Source organism: Pristiophorus japonicus, chromosome 16 (assembly GCF_044704955.1).
Source record: "Pristiophorus japonicus isolate sPriJap1 chromosome 16, sPriJap1.hap1, whole genome shotgun sequence".
Taxonomy (NCBI): domain Eukaryota; kingdom Metazoa; phylum Chordata; class Chondrichthyes; family Pristiophoridae; genus Pristiophorus; species Pristiophorus japonicus.
The window spans coordinates 59,036,388-59,062,117 of NC_091992.1; the positions used below are offsets into that span (position 1 = coordinate 59,036,388).

At 44.1% G+C, this 25,730-nt stretch overlaps 1 protein-coding gene across 5 annotated transcripts in view; it reads right to left on the minus strand.

Moving 5' to 3' along the window:
* The window catches only part of rffl (ring finger and FYVE-like domain containing E3 ubiquitin protein ligase), a 44,717-nt gene extending 29,369 nt beyond the window's left edge, over window positions 1-15,348 (minus strand). For all 5 annotated transcript variants that reach the window (XR_011587281.1, XR_011587280.1, XR_011587279.1 and 2 more), the window contains exon 1: window positions 15,164-15,348. Coding sequence is in view for 2 of the 5 variants with exons in the window: in XM_070857363.1 (XP_070713464.1) it covers window positions 15,164-15,340 (177 nt within the window). In the remaining 3 variants the exon portion in view is untranslated. The remainder of the gene's footprint in view (window positions 1-15,163) is intronic.
* Between the last annotated feature and the right edge of the window lie 10,382 nt (window positions 15,349-25,730).

Genomic DNA, 25,730 nt, shown 5'->3' on the forward strand with positions numbered 1-25,730 from the left:
AAAACCTTCTGGAGAATTAAAGAAATCGGCGCAGCTACGTGCAGCAGATGCCTGGACAGCAGCAGTAGGAAAGCTAAGGGGGAGAGAGGTGGGGGGGGGGGGGGGGGGGGGAAGAAAGAGAGCGAGATTGGGGGGGGGGGGGAAAGAGAGCGAGATGGGGGGGGGAGGGAGGGGAGAAGAGAGAGAGAGATGGGGGGGGGGGGAGGAGGAGAGAGAGGTGAGAGGTGAGAGGTGAGAGGTGGGAGGTGGGAGGTGGGAGGTGGGAGGTGGGAGGTGGGAGGTGGGAGGTGGGAGGTGGGAGGTGGGAGGTGGGAGGTGGGAGGTGGGAGGTGGGAGAGGGGAGAGGGGAGAGGGGAGAGGGGAGAGGGGAGAGGGGAGAGAGATCGTTAGGTGTGGGGACTGGGAGGGAGATCATTCGGCATGGCCAGGGGCAGGGGAGCGGACTGGCAAGCCCTTTGGTCTGGGCGAGGAGCAGGGGTCCGAGACCGACAAGGCACTTTGGGCCAGGGTCGGGCGGGGGATCAGACCGGCAAGCCCTTCGGCCAGGGCTAGGGGATCAGCAAGGCACTTGGGGCAGGGTGGCGGGGGGCAGGACTGGCAAGGCACTCGGGGTTTGGTGGGGGCGTGGGAGCTGGAGCAGCACAGCAAGGGGCTCGGGGCGGGCTAGGCAAGCCCTTTGGCCAGGGCTAGGAGAGGGACCGGCTTTAATAATTGGAGGCAAGTTGCTGCAATATATTTTAATGTGTTTTTAAGTTGATGTTTTAATGTGTTGCGAGCTGGCTACATGTTTCACTTTGCAGCCTCAGCTTGCACCGAGGCAACCCAATCTTATGATGCAGATCAAGTCTCCACTCCCCAAACTAGAGGACAGGTTAGGCCATGCCAAAATGAAGAAATCCAACAAGGAAACTTAGAACATTTTTTTTTGGTGTACTTGGGCCCCCAAAAAACGGGCGTAACTCTTTAAGCACGCCAAAAAAAGCTTTGGGGAAAATTGAGCCCTTTAATCTATTTTCCCAGCCCACTTTAGCCAACTCTGCCTTCATACCTTTGTCGTCTCCTTTATTTAAGCTTACGACATTGGTTTGAGATCCAACTTTCTCACCCTCCAACTGAAGTTGAAATTCAACCATGTTATGGTTACTCATTCCTAGAGGATCTGGAGATAGTTTATTAATCCTGTCTCAGTGCACAGGACCAGATCTAAGATAGCCTGCTCCCTGGTTGGTTCCGCAACGTACTGTTCAAGGAAACTATCCCGGATACACTGAACTCTTCAAGATTACCCTGGTCAATTTGCTTTGTCCAATATGAAGGTTAAAATCGCCCATGATTATTGCCGTTCCTTTTTTACAAGCCTCCATTATTTCTTGATTTATACTCCGTCCAACAGTGTAGCTATTGTTAGGGGACCTGTAGACTATTACCCCTATTGTTCGTTATCTCCACCCAAACTGATTTAACATCTTGATCTTCTGAGCCAATATCGTTTCTCACTAATGCAGTGATCTCATCCTTTATTAACAGAGCTACCCCACCTCCTTTTTCTTTCTGTCTGTCCTTCCGAATTGTCAAATACCCCTGAATATTTAGTTCCCAGCCATGGTCACCTTGCAACCATGTCTCTGTAATGGCCATTAGATCATACCCATTTGTATCTATTTGTGCCATCAACTCATCTATTTTGTTACAAATGCTGCATGCATTCAGATAAAGAGCTTATGAAAAATAAACTTTACCATTTTTTCCTGCTTTGACCCCTGATTCACTTTTAGGTTTATACATTGTCTCTTCCTGGCACGCTCTGGTTTTAATTTCCCCTAGTGCTTCCCTGCTCTATTGCCACCTTCTTATTCTTTGACTTTTTAAATTTCCGGTTACCTGAACCCTCCCCCCCACTAATTAGTTTAAAGCCCTATCTACAACCAGAGTTATTCGATTTGCCAGGACCCTAGTCCCAGCACGGTCTAAGTAGAGTCCATCACAACGGAACAGCTCCCTCTTACCCCAGTACTGGTGCCAGTGTCCCACAAACCAAAATCCATTTCTCTCACACCAGTCTTTGAGCCACATGTTTAACTCCCTGATCATATTTACCCGATGCAAATTTGCTCGTGGCTTCGGTAGTAATCCAGAGATTATTACCTTTGTGGTTCTGCTTTTTAATTTGGCCCCTAGCTGCTCATACTCCCTCAACAGAACCTCCTTCTTTATCTTACCTATGTCGTTGGTACCCACGTGGACCACGACAACTGGATCTTCCCCCTCCCACTCAAAGTTCCCCTCCAGCCCAAAGGAGATGTCCGTAACCCTGGCACCAGGCAGGCAACACAGCCTTCAGGACTTTCATTCTTGGCTAGAGAGAGCAGTATCTATCCCCCTAACGATACTGTCCCCTATCAGTACAATGTTTCTTTTTACTCCCGCCATTTGAATGGCCCCCTGTACCATGGTGCTATGGTCAGTTTGCTCATCCTCCCTGCAGTCCCTGCTCTCATCTCCACAGGGAGTAAGAGCCTCCAACCTGTTGGACAAGAGCAAGGGTTGAGGCTTCTCCATCGCTCCATCCTGAGTCCCTATACCTTCCTCACTCAGTCACACCCTCCTGGCTCTGACCACCGAGCACATTTGAATTGATTAAACCAAGGGGTGTGACTGCCTCCTGGAACACAGCGTCCAGGTAACTCTCCCCCTCCCTGATGTGTTGCAGTGTCTGAAGCTTGGACTCCAGCTCGTCAACGCGGAGCCGAAGTTCCTCGAGCTGCAGACGTGGTTGCTGTGGACCTCAATGGGGTCCAACCAGCCCCCACATGCAACAGCAGAAACACATCGCCTGTCCTGCCATCTCTAATGTATTTAGTTAATTAAGTTTGCAAGTTTTGTTTTTAATCCCAGCTCTTAATTCAAACCAATGCCCCAGAAGAGAGAAAAAAACACCAATCAGTTCCCTTCTTTCCTGTGACATCACAATTTGATTTTGGTTCTTTTTACTTCTGGCCTTCAGGTCAGTTGGTGCTGATTGGGCTGCTGGGCCCTCCCTCTCGCGCTGTTTAAAGGCTGCCGCTCCCGCTCTGGTCTCGCACTGTGTGGTGTGTCCCTGGGCTCTCCCTCTCATGCTGTTTAAAGGCTGCCTTTACTGCCATATCCATATATAGACAACATTTCTAGACAACATCCTATCCACCATGCCTTGACCTGCTCAAAACATTCAAATAGATTAGCCAGACATGACCTACCATTCACTTTTGAATGATTTTCTAACCTCTCACTCATTATTCCAATGTAGTTCTCGCCCTCTCCACAGCATTGACATTGTCAATGACACTGACATATGTGTTTGACTGTGACTGTAGCTGCCTGCTTGCCCTCATTCTCCTGCAACTTCATGCTCCCTTCGACACTATTCATCACTCCATTCTGCTTCACCAGCTCTTTCTGCAGTGGTTCAGTATTCATGGTTCCACTGAATACTCTTTCCAGCCTCTCATTTAGTTCATAAAAATGTTTTATCCTGGTCAGCTGTGGCTGTCTTTTTTTGTTTTTTTTAAAAAATGGGCCCATCAAGCACTAGTCATTCACTCCTTGCGAGCAGCAACTCCAAATGTTCCATTCTCCTGTCACTATCTTCCTGCAGTGCACCTGCTAGGGGATAACCTTGCCAACCTCCTTCCCATCCCGCTCACTGCGTTCTTGGACCCTGCCAATGGATCAACAAGACATCTCCGCACTTTTCTTCAGAATGTCCATTCACTTGCAAACAAGGCCCTTGCTATCTAGTACCTTGCTGTGCATGACTTCATGGACACCTTGACTTTGACAAACTTTGTTCATGGATGGCAACACCTTGCCTCTTACTGAATCATTCCCACTTAACTAAAAACTTCCCATCACCTGCCCTCCAAACCGCCTTGGTGATGCTGTAGTCTTTATCACTGAATCACACCTTGGTGTCCCCCCCTACTTTTTCCTCCTTTGAGCGCCTCACCTCGTTCCATATCTCTTGTCTTTCTTAAAATGCTCATTTTCTATCAACCCACCCGAGTTTCTCACTGTGATATTCTCCCTGCAATGAGCAATTCCTCATCTTCGATAATTTAAAGCTCCCCTTGCTCTCTCCTCTGAGCTCCCAAAACCTCTCCCTCCATATAAATTCCCCTGTTCATTCACGGCCACCTTGTCAACTTTTCCATCTCCCACAGCCTCACTACTCCCATTCTCAATCACAGACAAGGCCATCTCTGACCACTTCCTACATCCCTCAGCACACACAACTCCCATCTTCTTCCAACCCCACTTCCTTCTTTACACTTGGAAAAGAATGGTACTATAATATTGATAGAAGAATCGTCATCTATCATATATCAGTGTAACTGGCAGGGGGGGGAACAGACTAGATCCCTTTTACAAATTCACCACTCATGCCCTACCTCCTGGACAAAGCCTTTTGCATTTATATTGTCAAATTTACAATCTAACTAGCTCATTTGCCATTAATTCCATCTTCTTTAAAAGCCTCACATGCATAATCTTTTCAAATACCTGCTGGACGTCCCATTAAATTGTATCCATCGAAGAGTTGTCAGCGCCAGGAATTCCAAAAGTCGTGAGGAATGGCTGACCACAACAACTGTCCCTTATGGCATCCAAACTAGAGATAAACACTGCACACCATCCCCCACTATTTATATTGTACTAACCAGTCTACAATTCCAACAACTTTTTCCTCGACTATAAGGTTAACATTCACCATCTTCCTCTCTTCAGATACAGCTCCTGTATTTACAGAGCTCCTGCCCCTCCTTCATTATTAATTTTTTCACGCACTTCAAATGTATTTAAAATAATTTAGTGGCGACTGTGGTGTACTAAAAATGGCATTTAAATCTTTTGTAATGCTGAAAATAGCTAGACTTCAAAGATCAGAACGTGCCACTGTTGATTATAGTGCATATATTTTTTTTAAAGCAAGATTGTATGCATCTCATTCTAAAATGTGTTTCATCCCGCAGTGTACTCTAACATGTAGCTGACAATTCTCACCCCACTCCCCACCGTCAACTATTCCACTGACAATATCTGCAACTGGTCCTTAATATCACAACAGTGCCCTGGACAGCCTCTGGTCCAATTAGTGAGGAATAAACATTCCAAGCAAAATAGCAGTGGGGAATTATTTAACAGTTTGGGTTTCCCCTTTGCTGTTCTGGGATCCCGAGACCATTTGTACATCTTCAGTGCTGTTTTGTCTGAGTACGACTAATCAAAATCAGGAAGCAGTGGCCATATTCAGCGCATTCATTTGCATGGAAGCCCAGCATTATTAATGACAGACAGAAAGAGGAAGCATAAAGAAAAAGGGAGGAGAAAAGAGAGAAACAGAAAAAGGATGAAAGAGACAGCGAGAGAGAGAGCGCAAGAGAAAAATTAAAAAGCTAAAAGGAAAGGGAGAGAAAGAAAGACTTGCATTTCTATAGCGCCTTTCACGAACTCAGGACGTCCCAAAGTGCTTTCCAGCCCATTAAGTACGTTTGAAGTGTAGTCACTGCTGTAATGTAGGAAACGCGGCAGCCAATTTGCGCACAGCAAGCTCCCACAAACAGCAAATGTGATAATGACCAGATCATCTGTTTGTGATATTGGTTGAGGGATAAATATTGGTCAGGACACCAGGGAGAACTCCCCTGCTCTTCTACGAATAGTGCAGTGGGATCTTTTGCGTTCACCTGCGGGAGCAGACCGGGTCACTGTTTAATGTCTCAGCCAAAAGACAGCACCTCAAACAGTGTAGCACTCCCTTAGTACAACACTGAAATGTCAGCCAATATTTTGAGTATAGCAAGATATTCCTGGACACATACAGGAACTTACTTTCTAGGTTATATCTGTTGCGATATGTAAAGACTAAAAGGTATACATAATTAATTATGGATTCAGTAAACATTTTTACACTTATGTCATATTCTCACTTTATTCTTTAAACACTGCACACAGCACGTAACTCAGCTAGGTAAAAAGAAAATTAACAGAATTCAAATTGCAGACTGGATTAACAGGTTTGATCACAAGACAAAGGGCACACATTTTTCTGAAGGAAAACAAAATTGGTGGGTGCGCACTTAAAATAACATCAGTACTTATGATACACTTGTGGAAGTCCAATAGTTTCAACAGGCATCTTAAATTGCTTCCACAGTTCGTTTTAGGTTCTTGAAATAGCACCATAGAAGATAAGGAACAGTTACTGGTTTTTGCTCAAGGTTTTAGGAGAATGAAATGTTTCCGTTTACTTCTAAAGGTAGCATGAACCTTTCTGAAACACAGGGTTATATTTCTGGCTGCAACTAACTGATCTAGCAGTTGAGAACTTTCGGGAGTAAAGTTGTTAAAAGTTATGTAATGTACATTTGAGTGAACTATTTATGTTGGAAAAGATTGATATCCTGCATGATAATGGAGGACTTTAAAAGCAATGATACAGTACCTCCTCGGGAAGGATTCATGCTCTTTCCCAAGAAATGGGAATTAAACGCAACAAAAATAGGTAATTATATGCCAATTAAGTACATAAGAACTAGGAGATAGGAGCAGGATTAGGCCTTTTGGCCCTTCGAGCCTGCTCTGCCATTCAATAAGATCATGGCTGATCTGATCATGGACTCAGTTCCACTTCCCCGCCCACTCCCCATAACCCTCTATTCCATGATCACTCAAAAATCTGTCTATCTCCGCCTTAAATATATTCAATGACCCAGCCTCCACAGCTCTCTGGGGCAGGGAATTCCACAGATTTACAACTCAGAAGAAATTCTTCCTCATCTCAGTTTTAAATGGGCGGCCCCTTATTCTGAGACTATGTCCCCTAGTTTTAGTTTCCCCCATGAGTGGAAATATCCTCTCTGCATCCACCTTGTCGAGCCCCCTCATTATCTTATGTTTCTTTAAGTAAAAGCACACTCCCAATAACTCAGCAGTGAATGTCACTGATTCATATAGATCTAGGTCCCACACACTGAATCTCTGCAGCGAGAGCAAGTCCAGAGGCAAGAGACTGTGATAAAAGGAGCGGGGACCTGAAGCCAGTGGAGAGAGTGGGACCAGAGGCGAGAAATGGGGATAAAAGGAGCGGGGACCTGAAGCCAGTGGAGAGAGTGGGACCAGTGGCGAGAAATGGGGATAAAAGGAGCGGGGAGAGCAAATAAAAATCAAAGAGTGACATCATGGGACAGCAGGTAGGTGATTGGTTGGTGAGTATTACAACTTGTTTTTCTCTCTAAACTAGAGAACTAGGGCAGTGGTTTAAACCAAGAGTTGGGGATTTATAACTATTACTTTATTAAATTAATAACTTAACTAGATAAATTAATTCATTTAACTATAAATAACAATTTGAATAAAAACTTTAATTAAATTAATTCAGGCCATCAATAAGCAAATAAATAAAAAAGACTAGAGATGGCAGGGCAGGCTTTGTGTCAGGACTGTAGTATGTGGAAGTTTGTGGACAGCAAGACTGTCTCAGATTCACACTTTTACAGGAAATGTCTCTGCCTTCAGTCACTCCGGCTCACAATTATTGAGCTGAATTGCAAGTTAGAGACACTCCGAAACATAAGGGAGGGGGGAGGAAGTAATATCCAGAAAACAGTCACACCCCAGAAGAAAGCACCAGTTCCAGAAAGGGAGAGTATGACTGCTAGGGAGATGGGTAGCGAGGACTTAGAAGAGGTTGAGAAGGAGGTCCCCCATACATTGGTCCTGTCCAACAGGTACAATGTACTCGCCCACCTGTGAGGACAAGGAGAAAGACTGCGGAGAGGACAGCCACAATGTAGACCAAGGCACCGTGGCTCAGAAGGTGGCCCAGGGCGGGAGGGGAAGGAAAAAAAGAGAGAAGAGCAGAACAGAAATGCGGTAGTGATGGGAAATTTGATAATTAGGGTGATAGCGTCCTCTGCAACCACAAACGAGAATCCTGAAGGGTGTGCTGATTACCCAGTGCCAGGGTAAGGATATCTCATGGAGGTTGGAGAGGAATTTGCAAAGGGAGGGAGAAAATTTAGTTGTCGTGGACCATGTGGGAACAAACAACATAGGTAGGAATAGAGAGGAGATCCTGCTGATGGAGTATCAGGAGTTTGGAGAAAATAAAAAAGCAGGATCTCGAGGGTAATCATCTCTGGATTATTGCCCAAGCCATGTGCAAACTGGCATAGAAACAGTCAGATGAGGAGAACATTTGGCTAAACGGCTGGTGTGGGAAAGAGGGGTTCCTTTTCATGGGCCATTGGCACCAATACTGGGATGGGCCCGATGTCCCAGTGGAAAGGGTAAATAGGGAGGTGCAAAGGCTTTAAACTAGTAAGACAGGGGAAGGGATCTACAAGAAATTAAACCAGCCTAAATATAAACAAAACAGGAAAGGAGAGCATTGGAAAGAATAAAAGGTAGGGCATTGATGGCCAGGGAATAAATATAGAGTTATAGAACAGGAGGAGTGTAAAAAGATGGTTAAAAAATAAAGTGCAAAGAACTATTAAAAATGAGTTTAATTGTTTGTACAGCAATGCAGTGTCCGTAATAAAACAGGGGAACTGGTGGCAATAATACGATGCAAGGAACCAGACATGGGAGGGATTACTGAGAAATGGCTACAAAAACATCAGGACCGGGAATTAAACATCACTGGGTATAATGCATTTAGAAAAGTTAGAGGGGGGAAAAGGAGGTGGAGTAGCTGTACTTATTAGGGATAACAATTGGAGTTAAAAAAAAATGACGCAGCTATCAGCACGACAGAAATAGAACCCATGTGGAGAGAGATGAAAGATAATAAAGTATTCATCACACTAATAGGGGTAGTCTACAGACCATGTAATAGAGGAAGGGAGGTGGAGGAAGAAATATGCAAACAAATTAAAGAAATGAGTAAAAAACATAGAATAATCATAGGGGATTTTAACTACCCTGATATTAATTGAACAGAAGAGGTAGGCAAATGGGAAAAGGAAATGGAGTTCCTACAATGTGTACAGGACTCCTTCCTAACCCAATATGCAAGAAGCCCAACAAGGGAGGATTCGATTTTGGATCTAGTAATGGGGAATGAGCCAGAGCAGATAAAAGTAAAAAATAAGGGAACATCTGGGCAATAGTGACCATAATATAATATACTTGAAGATAATAATTGAGAAGGACGCAAGTATGACAAAGATCAGGGTAACAGATTGGAGAAAAGACAATTTTGAGGAGTTGATAGTAGAACTTGGGAAAATAAAATGGACAACAAATCAGAGCAGGGGAAACAAACCTTCCTACTCTGCATTTTGGTGGTCAAATATGAATCAGCGCAATGCTCTATAGTGCATTTTTTTAAATAAATATTGAATATCCCAAGCCTGAGAAAAGCTGGTTCCATGATTTCTTAGTTTGACAGTTTGTGAAATGAAGATTCCTTTTGAGGTAAATATCGAAGCCAGGATATAATCAATATATTTTACTGTATTAAAGAGTCAATAACTTCGCAAATTCATATACATACTATGCAACACTGGTCACAGTAGCTAAGAAACTGCTCTGTTGAAAAGGGTGGGTATGCTGGGGTGTAGCAGCGGGTAAGGGTGCACCCCTTGCCCATAAGAGTTTGGGGAGAAGTTTGCAAGAGGAGGCAGACAAAAAGCAGGAAACTATAGACCAGTTAGCCTAACATCTGTCGTTGGGAAAATGCTGGAGTCCAATATTAAGGAAGCAGTAGCGGGACATTTAGAAAAGCATAATTCAATCAAGCAGAGTCAGCACGGTTTTATGAAAGGGAAATCATGTTTGACAAATTTGCTGGAGTTCTTTGAGGTTGTAACAAGCAGGGTGGATAAGGGGGAACGAGTGGATGTGGTGCATTTGTATTTCCAGAAGGCATTCGATAATGTGCCACATAAAAGGTTACTGCACAAGATAAAAGTTCACGGGGTTGGGGGTAAAATATTAGCATGGATAGAGGATTGGCTAACTAACAGAAAACAGAGAGTTGGGATAAATGGGTCATTTTCCGGTTGGCAAACAGTAACTAGTGGGGTGCCACAAGGATTGGTGCTGGGGCCGCAACTATTTACAATCTATATTAATGACTTGGATGAAGGGACCGAGTGTAATGTAGCCAAGTTTGCTGATGATACAAAGATGGGTGGGAAAGCAAATTGTGAGGACACAAAAAATCTGCAAAGGGATATATAGACAGGCTAAGAGAGTGGGCAAAAATTTGGCAGATGGAATAATGGGCCCAAGTTTCCACATGATTTGCGCCTGATTTTTAGGAGCAACTGGTGGAGAACGGACTATCTTAGAAATCGCAATTCTCCACATTTTTTTTTTCTGCAGTTCTAGTCAGGAACAGAATTTTTTCTTCAAAAGGGGGCATGTCCGGCCACTGACGCCTGATTTGAAAGTTTCCACAGTGAAAACATACTCCAAACTAAAGTAGAATGGAGCAAGTGAAGATTTTTGTAGAACTGAAAAAACCTGTTCTACACATTAAAAAAATCAGGCGCAGGTTACAAATTAGGCGTCCAGAACGAGGTGGGGGGAGGGGGAGGGAAGTCATTAAATTCTATAATGAATCCTTATTTATACTTATACAAATAAGTCCAACCTGAACAAACATTTATAAGCAAAGAAAAGATTAAATAAACCATCTTCCTACCTGTGTGAAAGTGCTTCAGGAAGGCCTTTCGGGACCGAAGGCTGAAGTCCCCAGCACCAGATTTACAGGTAGGTGGCGTTGGGTTGGGTTGGGGAGCTTCGGTTCGGGGAGAGAGGGAGAGAGGGAGAGAGAGAGAGAGAGAGAGGGGAGAGGGAGAGGGAGGGGGGGGGGGAGAGGGAGAGGGAGAGGGAAAGGGAGAGGGAGAGGGAGAGGGAGAGGGAGAGGGAGAGGGAGAGGGAGAGGGAGAGGGAGAGGGAGAGGGAAAGGGAGAGGGAGAGGGAGAGGGAGAGGGAGAGGGAAAGGGAGAGGGAAAGGGAGAGGGAAAGGGAGAGGGAAAGGGAGAGGGAAAGGGAGAGGGAAAGGGAGAGGGAAAGGGAGAGGGAAAGGGAGAGGGAAAGGGAGAGGGAAAGGGAGAGGGAAAGGGAGAGGGAAAGGGAGAGGGAAAGGGAGAGGGAAAGGGAGAGGGAAAGGGAGAGGGAAAGGGAGAGGGAAAGGGAGAGGGAAAGGGAGAGGGAAAGGGAGAGGGAAAGGGAGAGGGAAAGGGAGAGGGAAAGGGAGAGGGAAAGGGAGAGGGAAAGGGAGAGGGAAAGGGAGAGGGAAAGGGAAGAGGGAAAGGGAAGAGGGAGAGGGAGAGGGAAGAGGGAAAGGGAGAGGGAAGAGGGAAAGGGAGAGGGAAGAGGGGGGGGGGAAAAGAGAGGGAGAGGGAGAGGGGGGGAAAGAGAGGGAGAGGGGGGGGGGGTCATGTCAGGTCGGATCCAGTCGTCCGGGAGCGGGAGTCGGGTCCAGTGGTGGGGGGGGGGGGGGAGGAGGTCGGGGCGGGAGCGCGGGTCGGGTCCAGTCAGGGGGGGGCGGGGAGCATGAACAGGAGCGTGGGTCGGGTCGGGTCAGGTCCAGTTGGGGAGCGGGAACAGGAGCTCGGGTCGGGTCCAGTCGGGTCTGGTCGGGGGCAGGGGGGGGGGGGGGGGGGGGGAGCAGGAGCTGGCCGTGGGTGGAGCTTTATTCACGCAGCCCCAGTGAGGCTATTCAGCCAGGGCTCGGGGCTGCGTGCTTCGGGCCCCTCCCACACAGTTCGGCGCCTGGAGCTACTGCACTTGCGTGCCCACTGTAGCGCGCATGTGCAGAGGTCCCGGCACTGTTTTCAGCGCAGGGACCTGGCTCCATCCCCCCACAGCTCGTGCTGGCTGCGCCGAGGGCCAGAGGACCTGCAGGTAGGTGGAGAATACCGAGGATTGTTTTAGGCGCACTTTGTGGCGCGAAAAACGGGCGTCCAGGTCGGGACTGCGCCGTTCTAGGCGCGTGTGGAAACTTGGGCCCTTTATGTGGAAAAATGTGAGGTTATCCACTTTGGCAGAAAAAATGGAAAAGCAAATTATAATTTAAATGGAGAAAAATTGCAGTGCTACAGTACAGAGGGACCTGGGAGTCCTTGTGCATGAAACAAAAAAGGTTAGTATGCAGGTACAGCAAGGCAAATGGAATGTTGTCCTTTATTGCAAGGGGGAGAGAGTATAAAAGCAGAGAAGTCCTGCTACAACTGTACAGGGTATTGGTGAGACCACACCTAGAGTACTACGTACAGTTTTGGTCTCTTATTTAAGGGTCTACTTGGATTGGAGGCAGTTCAGCGAAGGCTCACTAGGTTGATTCCGGAGATGAGGGGGTTGACTTATGAAGATAGGTTGAGCCTACACACATTGGAGTTCATAAGAATGAGAGGGGATCTTATTGAAACATATAAGATAATGAGAGAGCTCGACAAGGTGGATGCAGAGAGGATATTTCCAACCATAGGGGAAACTAAAACTAGGGGACATAGTCTCAGAATAAGGGGCCGTCCATTTAAAACTGAGATGAGGAAGAATTTCTTCTGAGGGTTGTAAATCTGTGGAATTCTCTGCCCCAGAGAGCTGTGGAGGCTGGGTCATTGAATATATTTAAGATGGAGATAGACAGATATTTGAGCAATAAAGGGTTATGGGGGGCAGGCAGGGAAGTGGACCAGAGACCTTGATCAGATCAGCCATGATTTTATTAAATGGCGGAGCAGGCTTGAGGGGCCAGTTGGCCTACCTCTGCTCCTATTTCTTATATTATGTTCATGGACTTTGATTGTTTCCTAGAAAATAAAACAGCATTTTCCATCCCATTGTAAGAAGATAAATAAATATGATTGCTCCTCTCACATACAGTTTAGATAGAAATGAATTACCATGTCCCACAGGGTAGTAGCTCTTTAACTAATGAAGATAAAGATATATTTACGTTCAGAAAAAGATTAAACTAATTTGTATCTTTATTTCTTAAAATATTTCTGCAACATTACTTACTGTTATTAAAGGGTTCAGTTAAACAAACATGTTTAAATTCAGGACTTCTATTCAGAACCTCCCTGCAAACTTGAATAATGCTACAGTTCTTAGATAAGTTGTCTATATTTGATTTATTTTCCTGATCGATTCTCTCCCAACATACAAAAGAAATGCAGCTGCTATAATCAGAATGTACTACAGGAAAAAAAAAAATCACAAAATTGAAAAGTTTCATGTCACACACATCATCATATTAACTAAATATACAACTCCCTTAAATATAGTAACATACATTGTTTTCCTCAGCAAAGTTATCTTAGAAAATGTCGTTGTCATGCTTTATTTTGTTTTGATCTTTGGCAAATTACTTTCATTGCCTCATTTTTTCATCAAGAGCGGAAGGAGGGCTTAGGCACAAATAGCAAGTTCTACACACACTGAACGGTCAGTCTTGCTGCCAATCTAAAATAATTCCGGAGTTGTAGGCACGGGTACACATTGGAAGAGGTTGAGTCTCTCCTACTCTGGGAAGGCGCATGAGCTCAAACATCTCAGAAAAGAAATACACAAGCCTCTGACTGAAAACATTAACAACATGAACACAAAATGCTCCTATATAGCTAAATGTAATGCTTTTCTTCTAAATGTTGAATTATTTTTTTTGAACGTCTTCAATGTTACAAATCTTACTTCCTGCACTATGTTTCTCCGATCGAGAGAGTTCTGTCAGGCAAAAAGATATTCAATAAAATGTTAGGAGCCATTTCATTGGTTCACCTGTCTCATCTCACTTGATCACCCATATTGCATCACTTCTCATACAGCTTCTCCCTACATAAGAATATAAGAAATAGGAGCAGGAGTAGGCCATATGGCCCCTCGAGCCTGCTCCGCCATTCAATACGATCATGGCTGATCCGATCATGGACTCAGGTCCACTTCCCTGCCCGCTCTCCATAACCTCTTTTTCCCTTATCGTTTAAGAAACTGTCTATTTCTGTCTTAAATTTATTCAATGTCCCAGCTTCCACAGCTCTCTGAGGCAGCAAATTCCACAGATCCACAACCCTTTAAAAAGAAAAGGCAAGAGATATTGTGCACAAAGAACATGCAATAGAGCTCCACAGAAACACTGAAGACATACAGCAGACGAGGACTGGTGTCAAACAGTGTGACATGAACAATGAAAATATTAAACAGACTGATCGACATAATACAGAAAAGTGTTCAGTAGCCAGAAGGATGGAAGGCAAAGAATGAGAAAAATTAAGAGCGTGAGAAGCAGAGAAATTTTCACGAAAAGGATTTTTTTTTGTTTACTAATAATACCACAGGATCAAAACTGGTACATCTGGGGAATCCAGAAATCATACTTTGTTATTGCTGAAAAATATTTTTAAGTGCAGGTTGCTACAGAGCTGTAGCCTAAAACTGACCAGCACATTCAACACGATAAGCTTCCCTGATCAAACAACAATTAAAGTCCTATTCATCTAAATGTTTACTTAGCAATTAGACTTGGCCATCTTAGGAGACACAGATGTGCCTTAGCAGAATGCACTGTGCGTTACATGTTATAACACTTCCCTCTCTCTAAAAATAGCAAATCGTCTGATCTGCCATGGAATAGTCACAAAAAAGATAACGTCTAGGGAATTTTTGATTACCGCCTCAAATACCATTCACAAAACAGCAACAAGTCACAACCAGAAAGGGAACTTAAGTAGAATCTTTAAAGAAAAGCATTAAAAGAGAAAAAGCAATTAGCAACTTTCACTTCAAGATGAACCTATTCACAGCAATTAACCCATGTGGCATGAACAAAGCTCAAATTTAGCACAATAACAGCTGGCATATTACACGGGATTTATTTCCTGTTCTTCGAAAACAGCATATCCTCCAACTTACCAAGAGATGAACAGGTCACCAAATCATAAACAAGTTAGCAACTATTGACAGAATGCATCACCTTCTGCCTCAACAGAATCACTAATAAATGTCTCCAACACAAGTTAAAATTAAAGGTTAGCAGCACAGGATAAAATCACATTTAGCAATGCTGGTTTCAAACCTGCAACTTCTGCTGACAATTAGTCAAATTTCTTCCTGTGCAAGCAGAGTTCAATTCAATTCTAATGTCTAGCTCACAACTTGTACCAACCTTTCTCGATGCGTTTTCAAATCGAGAACCACACGCTCTGCATGTGTGTTCCAATCCAGATGGAGATGACTGAGAGTTGTAGCCTGCATTAGTGTACGCCTGCCTTCTAGGATTAATGTCCGGCTCATCCATGGTCTGGTTGTCCACGCAGAACCAGTTGCAGCAGGAGGCCCACATTGCAACGCCGTCTGCAAAACACAACGATTTATTCATAACTTGCAGGAGGGTGACACTTGCATGACAATATCTATATTCGACTGCAGACAATTTATCACTTATTTATTTATTCATTCACAGGATCTGGTCGTCTCTGGCAAGACCAGCATTTACTGCGCAATCCTAATTGCCGTCGAGAAGGTAGTGTTGAGCTGCCTTCTTGAATGCTGCAGTCCGTGAGGTGAAGCTACTTCTACATTACGTTAGGTAGGGAATTCCAGGATTTTGACCCAGTGACGATATATTTCCAGGTTACGATGGTGTGAGACTTGGAAGTGGTGGTGTTCCTGTGCACCTGCAACATTGGCGTTCTTGGTGGAGGAGGTCGCGGGTTTGGGAGGTGCTGTTAAAGAAGCCTTGGTGAGTTGCTGCAGTACATCTTGTAGGTGGTGGAAAGTCTTTGGGGCGTCAGATGAGTCACTTATCACAGAATACCCAGCCTCTGACTTGCTCTTGTAGCCACAGTATTTATGTGGCTGGTTCAGTTAAGTTTCTGGTGAATGGTGACCGCCCCCTCAGGATATTAATGGTGGGGGATTAATCAATGGAGGCGGCTAGACTCTCTCTTCATAGAATCATAGAAATTTACAGCACGGAAGGACGTCATTTCTGCCCATGGTGTCCCTGCCGGCTGACCAAGAGCTATCCAGTTCTTGGTCCCTAGCCTTGTAGTTAGCGCACTTTAAGTGCACATCCAAGTATTTTTTAAACTGTGGTGAGGGTTTCTGCCTCTACCACACTATCAGCCAGATCCCCACCATCGTCTGGGTGAAGACATTTCCCTTCAAATCTCCTCTAAACCTCCCCCAATTACTTTAAATCTTGCCCTCAGTTGTTGACAGCTCTGCTCAGGGAAACAGGTCCTTCCTATCCACTCTATCCAGGCCCCTCATAATTTTATACACCTCAATCAGGTCTCCCCTTGGGCTCCTCTGTTCTAAAGAAAACAGACCCAGCACCTCCAATCTTTCCTCATAGCCAAAATTCTCCAGTCCAGGCAACATACTTTAAATCTCCTCTGCACCCTCTTCAGTGCAATCACATCTTTCCTGTAATGTGGTGACCAGAAACATAGAAAATAGGTGCAGGAGTAGGCTGTTCGGCCCTTCGAGCCTGCACCACCATTCAATAAGATCATGGCTGATCATTCACCTCAGTACCCCTTTCCTGCTTTCTCTCCATACCCCTTGATCCATTTAGCCGTAAGGGCCATATCTAACTCCCTCTTGAATATATCAATGATCTGGCATCAACAACTCTCTGTGGTAGGGAATTCCACAGGTTAACAACTGAGTGAAGAAGTTTCTCCTCATCTCGGTCCTAAATGGCTTACCCCTTATCCTTAGACTGTGTCCCCTGGTTCTGGACTTCTGCAACATCGGGAACATTCTTCCTGCATCTAACCTGTCCAGTCCCGCCAGAATTTTATATGTTTCTATGAGATTCCGTCTCATCCTTCTAAACTCCAGTGAATAAAGGCCCAGTCGATCCAGTCTCTCCTCATATGTCAGTCCTGCCAGCCCGGGAATCAGTCTGGTGAACCTTCACTGCACTCCCTCAATAGCAAGAACATCCTTCCTCAGATTAGGAGACCAAAACTGAACACAATATTCCAGGTGAGGCCTCACTAAAGCCCTGTACAACTGCAGTAAGACCTCCCTGCTCCTATACTCTAATCCCCTAGCTATGAAGGTCAAATTAAAAAGTAGGACCTCAAAAGTAGTAATCTCAGGATTGCTACCAGTGCCACGTGCTCATCAGAGTAGGAATCGCAGGATAGCTCAGATGAATACGTGGCTTGAGGAGTGGTGCAGAAGGGAGGGATTCAAATTCCTGGGACACTGGAACTGGTTCTGGGGGAGGTGGGACCAGTACAAACCAGACGGTCTGCACCTGGGCAGGACTGGAACCAATGTCCTAGGGGGAGTGTTTGCAAGTGCCGTTGGGGAGGGGTTAAACTAATATGGCAGGGGATGGGAACCTATGCAGGGAGACAGAGGGAAGTAGAATGGAGGCAGAAGCAAAAGATAGAAAGAAGAAAAGCAAAAGTGGAGGGCAGAGAAACCCAAGGCAAAAAGCAAAAAGGGCCACATTACAGCAAAATTTTAAAGGGGCAAAGTGTGTTAAAAAGACAAGCCTGAAGGCTCTGTGCCTCAATGCGAGGAGTATTCGTAATAAGGTGGACGAATTAACTGCGCAGATAGCAGTTAGCGGATATGATGTAATTGGCATCATGGAGACATGGCTCCAGGGTGACCAAAACTGGGAACTCAACATCCAGGGGTATTCAACATTTTGGAAGGATAGACAGAGAGGAAAAGGAGGCGGGGTGGCGTTGCTGGTTAAAGAGGAAATTAATGCAATAGTAAGGAAAGACATTAGCTTGGATAATGTGGAATCAGTATGGGTGGAGCTACGGAATACCAAAGGGCAGAAAACGCTAGTGGGAGTTGTGTAAAGACCACCAAACAGTAGTAGTGAGGTTGGGGACAGCATCAAACAAGAAATTAGGGATGCGTGCAATAAAAGGTACAGCAGTTATCATGGGCAACTTTAATCTACATATTGATTGGGCTAACCAAACTGGTAGCAATGCAGCCGAGGAGGATTTCCTGGAGTGTATTAGGGGTGGTTTTCTAAACCAATATGTCGAGGAACCAACTAGAGGGCTGGCCATCCTAGACTGGGTGATGTGTAACGAGAAAGGACTAATCAGCAATCTTGTTGTTCGAGGCCCCTTGGGGAAGAGTGACCATAATATGGTAGAATTCTTTATTAAGATGGAGAGTGACACAGTTGATTGTGAGACTAGGTTCCTGAACTTAAGGAAAGGTTACTTCGATGGTATGAGACGTGAATTGGCTAGAATAGACTGGCGAGTGATACTTAAAGGGTTGACGGTGGATAGGCAATGGCAAACATTTAAAAGCTCACATGGATGAACTTCAACAATTATATATCCCTGTCTGGAGTAAAAATAAAACGGGGAAGGTGGCTCAACCGTGGCTAACAAGGGAAATTAAGGATAGCGTTAAATCCAAGGAAGAGGCATATAAATTGTTCAGAAAACGCAGCAAACCTGAGGACTGGGAGAATTTTATAATACAGCAGAGGAGAACAAAGGGTTTAATTAGCAGGAGGAAAATAGAGTATGAGAGGAAGCTTGCTGGGAACATAAAAACTGACTTGAAAGCTTCTATAGCTATATGAAGAGAAAAAGATTAGTGAAGACAAACGCAGATCCCTTGCAGTCAGATTCAGGTGAATTTATAATGGGGAACAAAGAAATGGCAGACCAGTTAAACAAATACTTTGGTTCTGTCTTCATGAAGGAAGACACAAATAACCTTCCAGAAATACTGGGGGACCAAGGGTCTAGTGAGAAGGAGGAACTAAAGGATATCCTTATTAGGCAGAAAATTGTGTTAAGGAAATTGATGGGATTGAAGGTCGATAAATCCCCAGGGCCTGATAAGTACTCTGGGATGCAGCCTAAGGAAGTGGTCCTATAAATACTGGATGCATTGGTAATCATTTTCCAACATTCTATTGACTCTGGATCAGTTCCTATGGACTGGAGGGTAGCTAATGTAACACCACTTTTTAAAAAAGGAGGCAGAGAAAACAGGGAATTATAGACCGGTTAGCCTGACATCGGTAGTGGGGAAAATGTTGGAATCAGTTATTTAAGATGAAATAGCAGAGCATTTGGAAAGCAGTGATAGGATCTGTCCAAGTCAGCATGGATTATTGAAAGGGAAATCATGCTTGACAAATCTTCTAGAATTTTTTGAGGACGTAACTAGTAGAGTGGACAAGGGAGAACCAGTGGATGTGGTGTATTTGGACTTTCAAAAGGCTTTGACAAGGTCCCACAAAAGAGATTAGTGTGCAAAATTAAAGCACATGGTATTGGGGGTAATGTACTGACGTGGATAGAGAACTGGTTGGCATACAGGAAGCAGAGAGTCGGAATAAATGGGTCCTTTTCAGAATGGCAGGCAGTGACTAGTGGGGTGCCGCAGGGTTCAGTGTTGGGATCCCAGCTATTTACAATATACATTAATGATTTAGATGAAGGAATTGAATGTAATATCTCCAAGTTTGTAGATGACACTAAGCTGCGTGGCTGTGTGAGCTGTGAGGAGGATGCTAAGAGACTGCAGGGTGACTTGGACAGGTTAGGCTAGTGCACAAATGCATGGTAGATGCAGTATAATGTGGATAAATGTGAGGTTATCCACTTTGGTGGCAAAAACAGGAAGACAGATTATTATCTGAATGGTGACAGATTAGGAAAAGGGGAGGTGCAACGAGACCTGGGTGTCATGGTACATCAGTCATTGAAGTTTGGCATGCAGGTACAGCAGGCGGTGAAGAAGGCAAATGGCATGTTGGCCTTCATAGCTAGAGGATTTGAGTATAGGAGCAGGGAGGTCTTAGTGCAGTTGTACAGGGCCTTGGTGAGGGCCACACCTGGAATAGTGTTCAGTTTTGGTCTCCTAATTTGAGGAAGGACATTCTTGCTATTGAGGGAGTGCAGCGAAGGTTCACCAGACTGATTCCCGGGATGGCAGGACTGACATATGAGGAGAGACTGGATCGACTGGGCTTGTATTCACTGGAGTTTAGAAGAATGAGAGGAGATCTCATAGAAACATATAAAATTCTGACAGGATTGGACAGGTTAGAGGCAGGAAGAATGTTCCCAATGCTGGGGAAGTCCAGAACCAGGGGTCACAGTCTAAGGATAAGGGGTAAGCCATTTAGGACCGAGATAAGGAGAAACTTCTTCACTCAGAGTTGTTAACCTGTGGAATTCTCTACCGCAGAAAGTTGTTGATGCCGGTTCATTAGATATATTCACAAGGGAGTTAGATGTGGCTCTTACGGCTAAAGGGATCAAGGGGTATGGAGAGAAAGCAGGAAAGGGGTACTGAGGTTGAATGATCAGCCATGATCTTATTGAATGGTGTGCAGACTCGAATGGCCAAATGGCCTACTCCTGCACCTATTTTCTATGTTTCAATGTACAGACCTGCTCCTGAGCCTTTCCAATGCCCCATGACTCCGACCCACGTGAGACCCGAGCCGACCTGACCTAACCCACGAGACCAGAGCCGACCCGACCAAACCCACGTGTGGCCTGAGCCAACGGCCACCTGACCTACGTACTCCCCTTGGATTTCTTCTCTGAAATCTGGAAATACATGAGACTCGGCCCAGTTGGGGGGTTTCTGGATTCCGGATGTCCAATCTCTTCTCCGAAATCTGGAAAAATCCGAAAACCAGAATGGTCTCACTCCCGAGGTTTCCGGTATCGGAATGTTCTACCTGTAATCCTGGCCTCTATAACTACTAAACATAACCAATATGCTGTTACAGGTACAACGCCTCGAATCCGGCGTCTGGAAACCGGAATTGTCCGAAAACTGGACATTTTTGCGGCAGCCAAGATGGCGACATCGGGTGACGAGGGATGAGGAAACTGGTAAAAAAACGCAGCGCCGGGCGATAATCGGAGGGAATCGGCAGGCAGCAAGGATTGGTGAGAAGCACCAACAGCGAGGTCTGAAATCCGGCAAAATCCGAAAACCGGCGCGGTCTCGTTGTACCTGTATACCCGCACTTTATACACTTAAAACATTTCAGCTGAACAAAGAATACACATGACTCATCGCAATAATACACCTCTGGTAGGAAAGAATTAAATGCAAAAGATTCAATGAGCATAATATTCCTTCTACAAGTAGTCATCTGGACTGGTCAATGAAGAACACATTGCTGTACAACAGGAAATATGCAACTGTCAGAAACTGGATCACTCAAGAGAATGGACTCTAATTTATGTGCCTCAAAAATAACTTTGTATAAATGCTTGCCCTACACCCAAACCACCTTCTCAGTGAAGGCAAAAACAGTAGCAATGACTAACGTGTGCACTCGTTAAGCAGGATTCCCTTGATCTCCTCGCTAAATTGTATTCCAGAGACTGACCAAACTAACTGCAGCTACCCTTAAAGAAAAACAGCTCTGTTTCAAAACCTAATGCATCAGTATGTTTTTACTGCAAACATCAGGCAAACAAAATATGTAACTGAATGCAAACCCTTGAATGTTCGATTTTAAAAAATCATTTATAGTGCTCAAAATAGATCCCAACGTAAATGCATACAGCAACACTCTGGAGATATTAAATGTGAACTAAATCTAAAATATTTTCTATATGCCGAACTATAAAATTCCCTTTCAGTAAACCCCGAAACAATGAATGTACAAAGAGAAGCTCGATTATAAATGGTACAAGATTTCAAGGCTCAAGATTAGAGCTAGATATATGGCAATAACTTCACACTTTCCAAGATTTATAAGCCAGTTATACAGCAGTTAATGTCAGAGATCTGAAGACAATTGGAATATCGGCATCGGCAACTTGGAAGAGAAAGCATCACATCACTTGGGCTTAAGAGCAGCAGTACAATTGCAATTGTTGTAAAGCCATCTTAGTTCTCCTTTCGAGGTCAAGGGCAAGATGGGACTTTGAGCTGGTCTCGGCTCATCTCTCTAGAATGCTAGCTATTCCATTATAGTATTCAGGATCATTGTGATTGTCCGAATACTTTTTCTTCCACTACCCCAACTGGTAGATTGCTTCAAACATATCAATCTTGGAGTAGCTTTTACATTGGGTTTAGTGGGGTGCTAGTGCCAGCTGCTCTTGACAACAAATATCACACTGACAACTGTAACTGCACAATAAACTTGCTGGATTTGCTGAGGTTGGCTACTTGGATAATGCAGTTTAAAAAAAAAAGTGTTTGAGTAAGCTCAGTGAATTCAATAGGTAGTGGGGTTGACTCTGACTGTGAAAGACCCAAGCAGGAATACCCCACTAAACCCAATACAGGAACAGGAGTACAGCACTCAGCCCCGCATGCCTATTCCACCATTCAATGAGAGCATAGCTGATTTGCATCCGAACTCCATTTACCCACTTTGGCTCCATATCCTTGGGCTAGCAAAAATCTAATGCTCAGATTTAAAATGATTAATTAAGCTAGCATCTACTTGCGTGAAGTGTTTCCTAAATTCCCTCCCGAATATCCTGGCTCTGATTTTTAGGTTCTGTCCCCTGGTCCTGGACTTCCCCACCAGCGAAAAAAACGATTCTCCCTATCTACCCTATCAATTCCTTTCAAAATCCTAAAAACCTCAAATCAAATCAAATCATCACTTAACCTTCTATATTCCAGGGAATATAAGCCTAGTTTATGTAATCTCTCCTCATAATCTAACCCTTGGAGCCCTGGTAACATTCTGGTAGATCTACACTGCACTCCTTCCAATATCCTTACTATGGTACTGTGCCCAGAAATGCTCCAGATGTGGTCTAACCAGGGCTTTGTATAGCTGTAGAAAAACTTGCTCCCTTTTATATTCTAGCCTTCTAGATAAAGGCTAACATTCCATTAGCATTTTTGATTATTTTTTATACCTGCCCACTACATTTTAGTGATGTGTACATGGACCCTAAAATCTCTTTGGACCACCACGGTTCCTAGCTCTTTACTACTTAAAAAAACTCAGATCTATCCTTTTTGGTCCAAAATGGATGACATCACACTTGCTAACATTGAAATTCATCTGCCACAGTTTTTCCCACTTACTCAATCTTCACTGTCTCTTATAATTTTATGCTCCCTTCTACACTACCTACTATACCATCAATCTTTGTGTGATCGGCAAACTTGGATATATGGCTCTATTATCCAAGTTATTATTAAACAGTGAATAGTTGAAGCACAGATCTTTGTGGCACACCGCTAGTCATTTCCTTCCAATTAGAGAACAACATATCTGACATTCCAGGGAAACTAATAGTGAAGCAAGGATGGGAACTCCCTAAAGTTAAGAAAGCAATATTGGAAAACAATAATGGCACTAAAGACTGACAAATCCCCAGGTCCATTATTCCTACACTTGACACTACTACCTTAGCAATCTCCTAACCAGGTCAATAATTTGCCTTCTATTCCATGAGCTTTAATTTGAGATAATAGTCTCTTATGCGGAACCTTAACAAATACCTCTGGAAGTCCATATAAACTACATCCATAGACATTCCCCTGTCTACTACTTCAGTTACTTCCTCAAAAATATTAATTAGGTTCATTAGGATGTAACTAGTAGAGTGGACATGGGAGAACCAGTGGATGTGGTGTATTTGGACTTTCAAAAGGCTTTTGACAAGGTCCCACACAAGAGATTGGTGTGCAAAATTAAAGCACATGGTATTGATGATAATGTACTGATGTGGATAGAAAACTGGTTGGCAGACAGGAAGCAGACAGTCGGGATAAACGGGTCCTTTTCAGAATGGCAGGCAGTGACTAGTGGGGTGCCGCAGGGCTCAGTGCCTGGACCCCAGCTATTTACAGTATACGTTAATGATTTAGATGAAGGAATGGAGTGTAATATCTCCAAGTTTGCAGATGACACTAAGCTGGGTGGCGGTGGGAGCTGTGAGGAGAACGCCAAGAGGGTGACTTGGACAGATTTCGTGAGTGGGCAAATGCATGGCAGATGCAGTATAATGTGGATAAATGTGAGGTTATCCACTTTGGGGGCAAAAACACGAAGGCAGAATATTCTCTGAATGGCGGCAGATTAGGAAAAGGGGAGGTGCAACGAGACCTTGGTGTCATGGTACATCAGTCATTGAAAGTTGGCATGCAAGTACAGCAGACGGTGAAGAAGGCAAATGGTATGTTGGCCTTCATCTCAAGGGGATTTGAGTATAGGAGCAGGGAGGACTTACTGCAGTTGTATATGGCCTTCCTCCACCTGGAATATTGTGTTCAGTTTTGGTCTCCTAATCTGAGGAAGGACGTTCCTTGCTATTGAGGGAGTGCAGCGAAGGTTCACCAGACTGATTCCCGGGATGGCAGGATTGACATATGAGGAGAGACTGGATCGACTGCGCCTGTATTCACTGGAGTTTAGAAGGATGAGCGGGGATCTCATAGAAACATATAAAATTCTGACGGGACTGGACAGATCAGAGGCAGGAAAAATGTTCCTGATGTTGGGGAAGTCCAGAACCAGAGGACACAGTCTAAGGATAAGGGGTAAGCCATTTAGGACTGAGATGAGGAGAAACTTCTTCACTCAGAGAGTTGTTAACCTGTGGAATTCCCTACCACAGAGAGTTGTTGATGCCAGTTCATTGGATATATTCAAGAGGGAGTTAGATGTGGCCCTTACGGCTAAAGGGATCAAGGGGTATGGAGAGAAAGCAGGACTGGGCTACTGAGGTGAATGATCAGCCATGATGTTAATGAATGGTGGTGCAGGCTCAAAGGGCCGAATGGCCTACTCCTGCACCTATTTTCTATGTTTCTATGTTATTAGATATGACTCACCCTTTCCAAATCCATGTTGGCTCTCTCTAATCAGCTCATGTCATTTTATCCTTAAATATATATTCCAGTAACTTCCCTACAACAGATGTTAGACAAACAGGTCTATAATTTCCTGGTTTTCTCCCTCACCATTCTTAAATAATGGCGCTACATTTGCAATTTTCCAATCTAAAAAGGGACAATTTCTGAATTGAGAGCATTTTGGAAGATTATGGCTAAAGAATCTGCAATTTCCTCACCTATTTCCTTTAAAACCCTGGGTGGAAACCATCAGGTCCTGGGGATTGGTCAGTCTTTAGTGCCATTATTATTTTCTAATATTGCTTTCTTGTTCATATTAACTTTAGGGAGTTCCCGTCCTTGCTTCAGTATTAGTTTCCCTGGAACGTCAGATATATTATCCTCTTGCTCTACTGTGAAGACTGACACAAAGTAATTATTCAACAAGTCTGACATTTCCTTATTTTTATTTACAATATTACCTGCATCTGTTTTTAAAGGACCCATATTACTATTGACTACTCTTTATTCCATGTAATATAATTGTAAAAACTGTGTGTTAATCTTGATATATCTCAAAAGTTTCTTTTTGTATTCTGTTTTGCAGCACTTACTATCTTTTTTGTCTCCGTTTGCTGTTCTATAAAAAAAAACTTTCAAGTAAAGAAACTATTACTCGCTTATTTAAATTTGTATCCTCGGACCCTACTTTCCTGGTTTAACTTCTAGTAGTGTCTTGGGTGCATACCTAAAAATCTATTCATACCACATAAAATTTTGCGCAGCTCATGTAGGTATATCAAGGCCATCATCAGGCTCAGTTGTGATGCTGCCACACCTGAATAGCTTGATGACCATCACAGTTATAACTTTCAAGATTGCTGACCACTTGGGCAAGGTACCAGCAGGCTGCTGCTGCCGCCATGAAA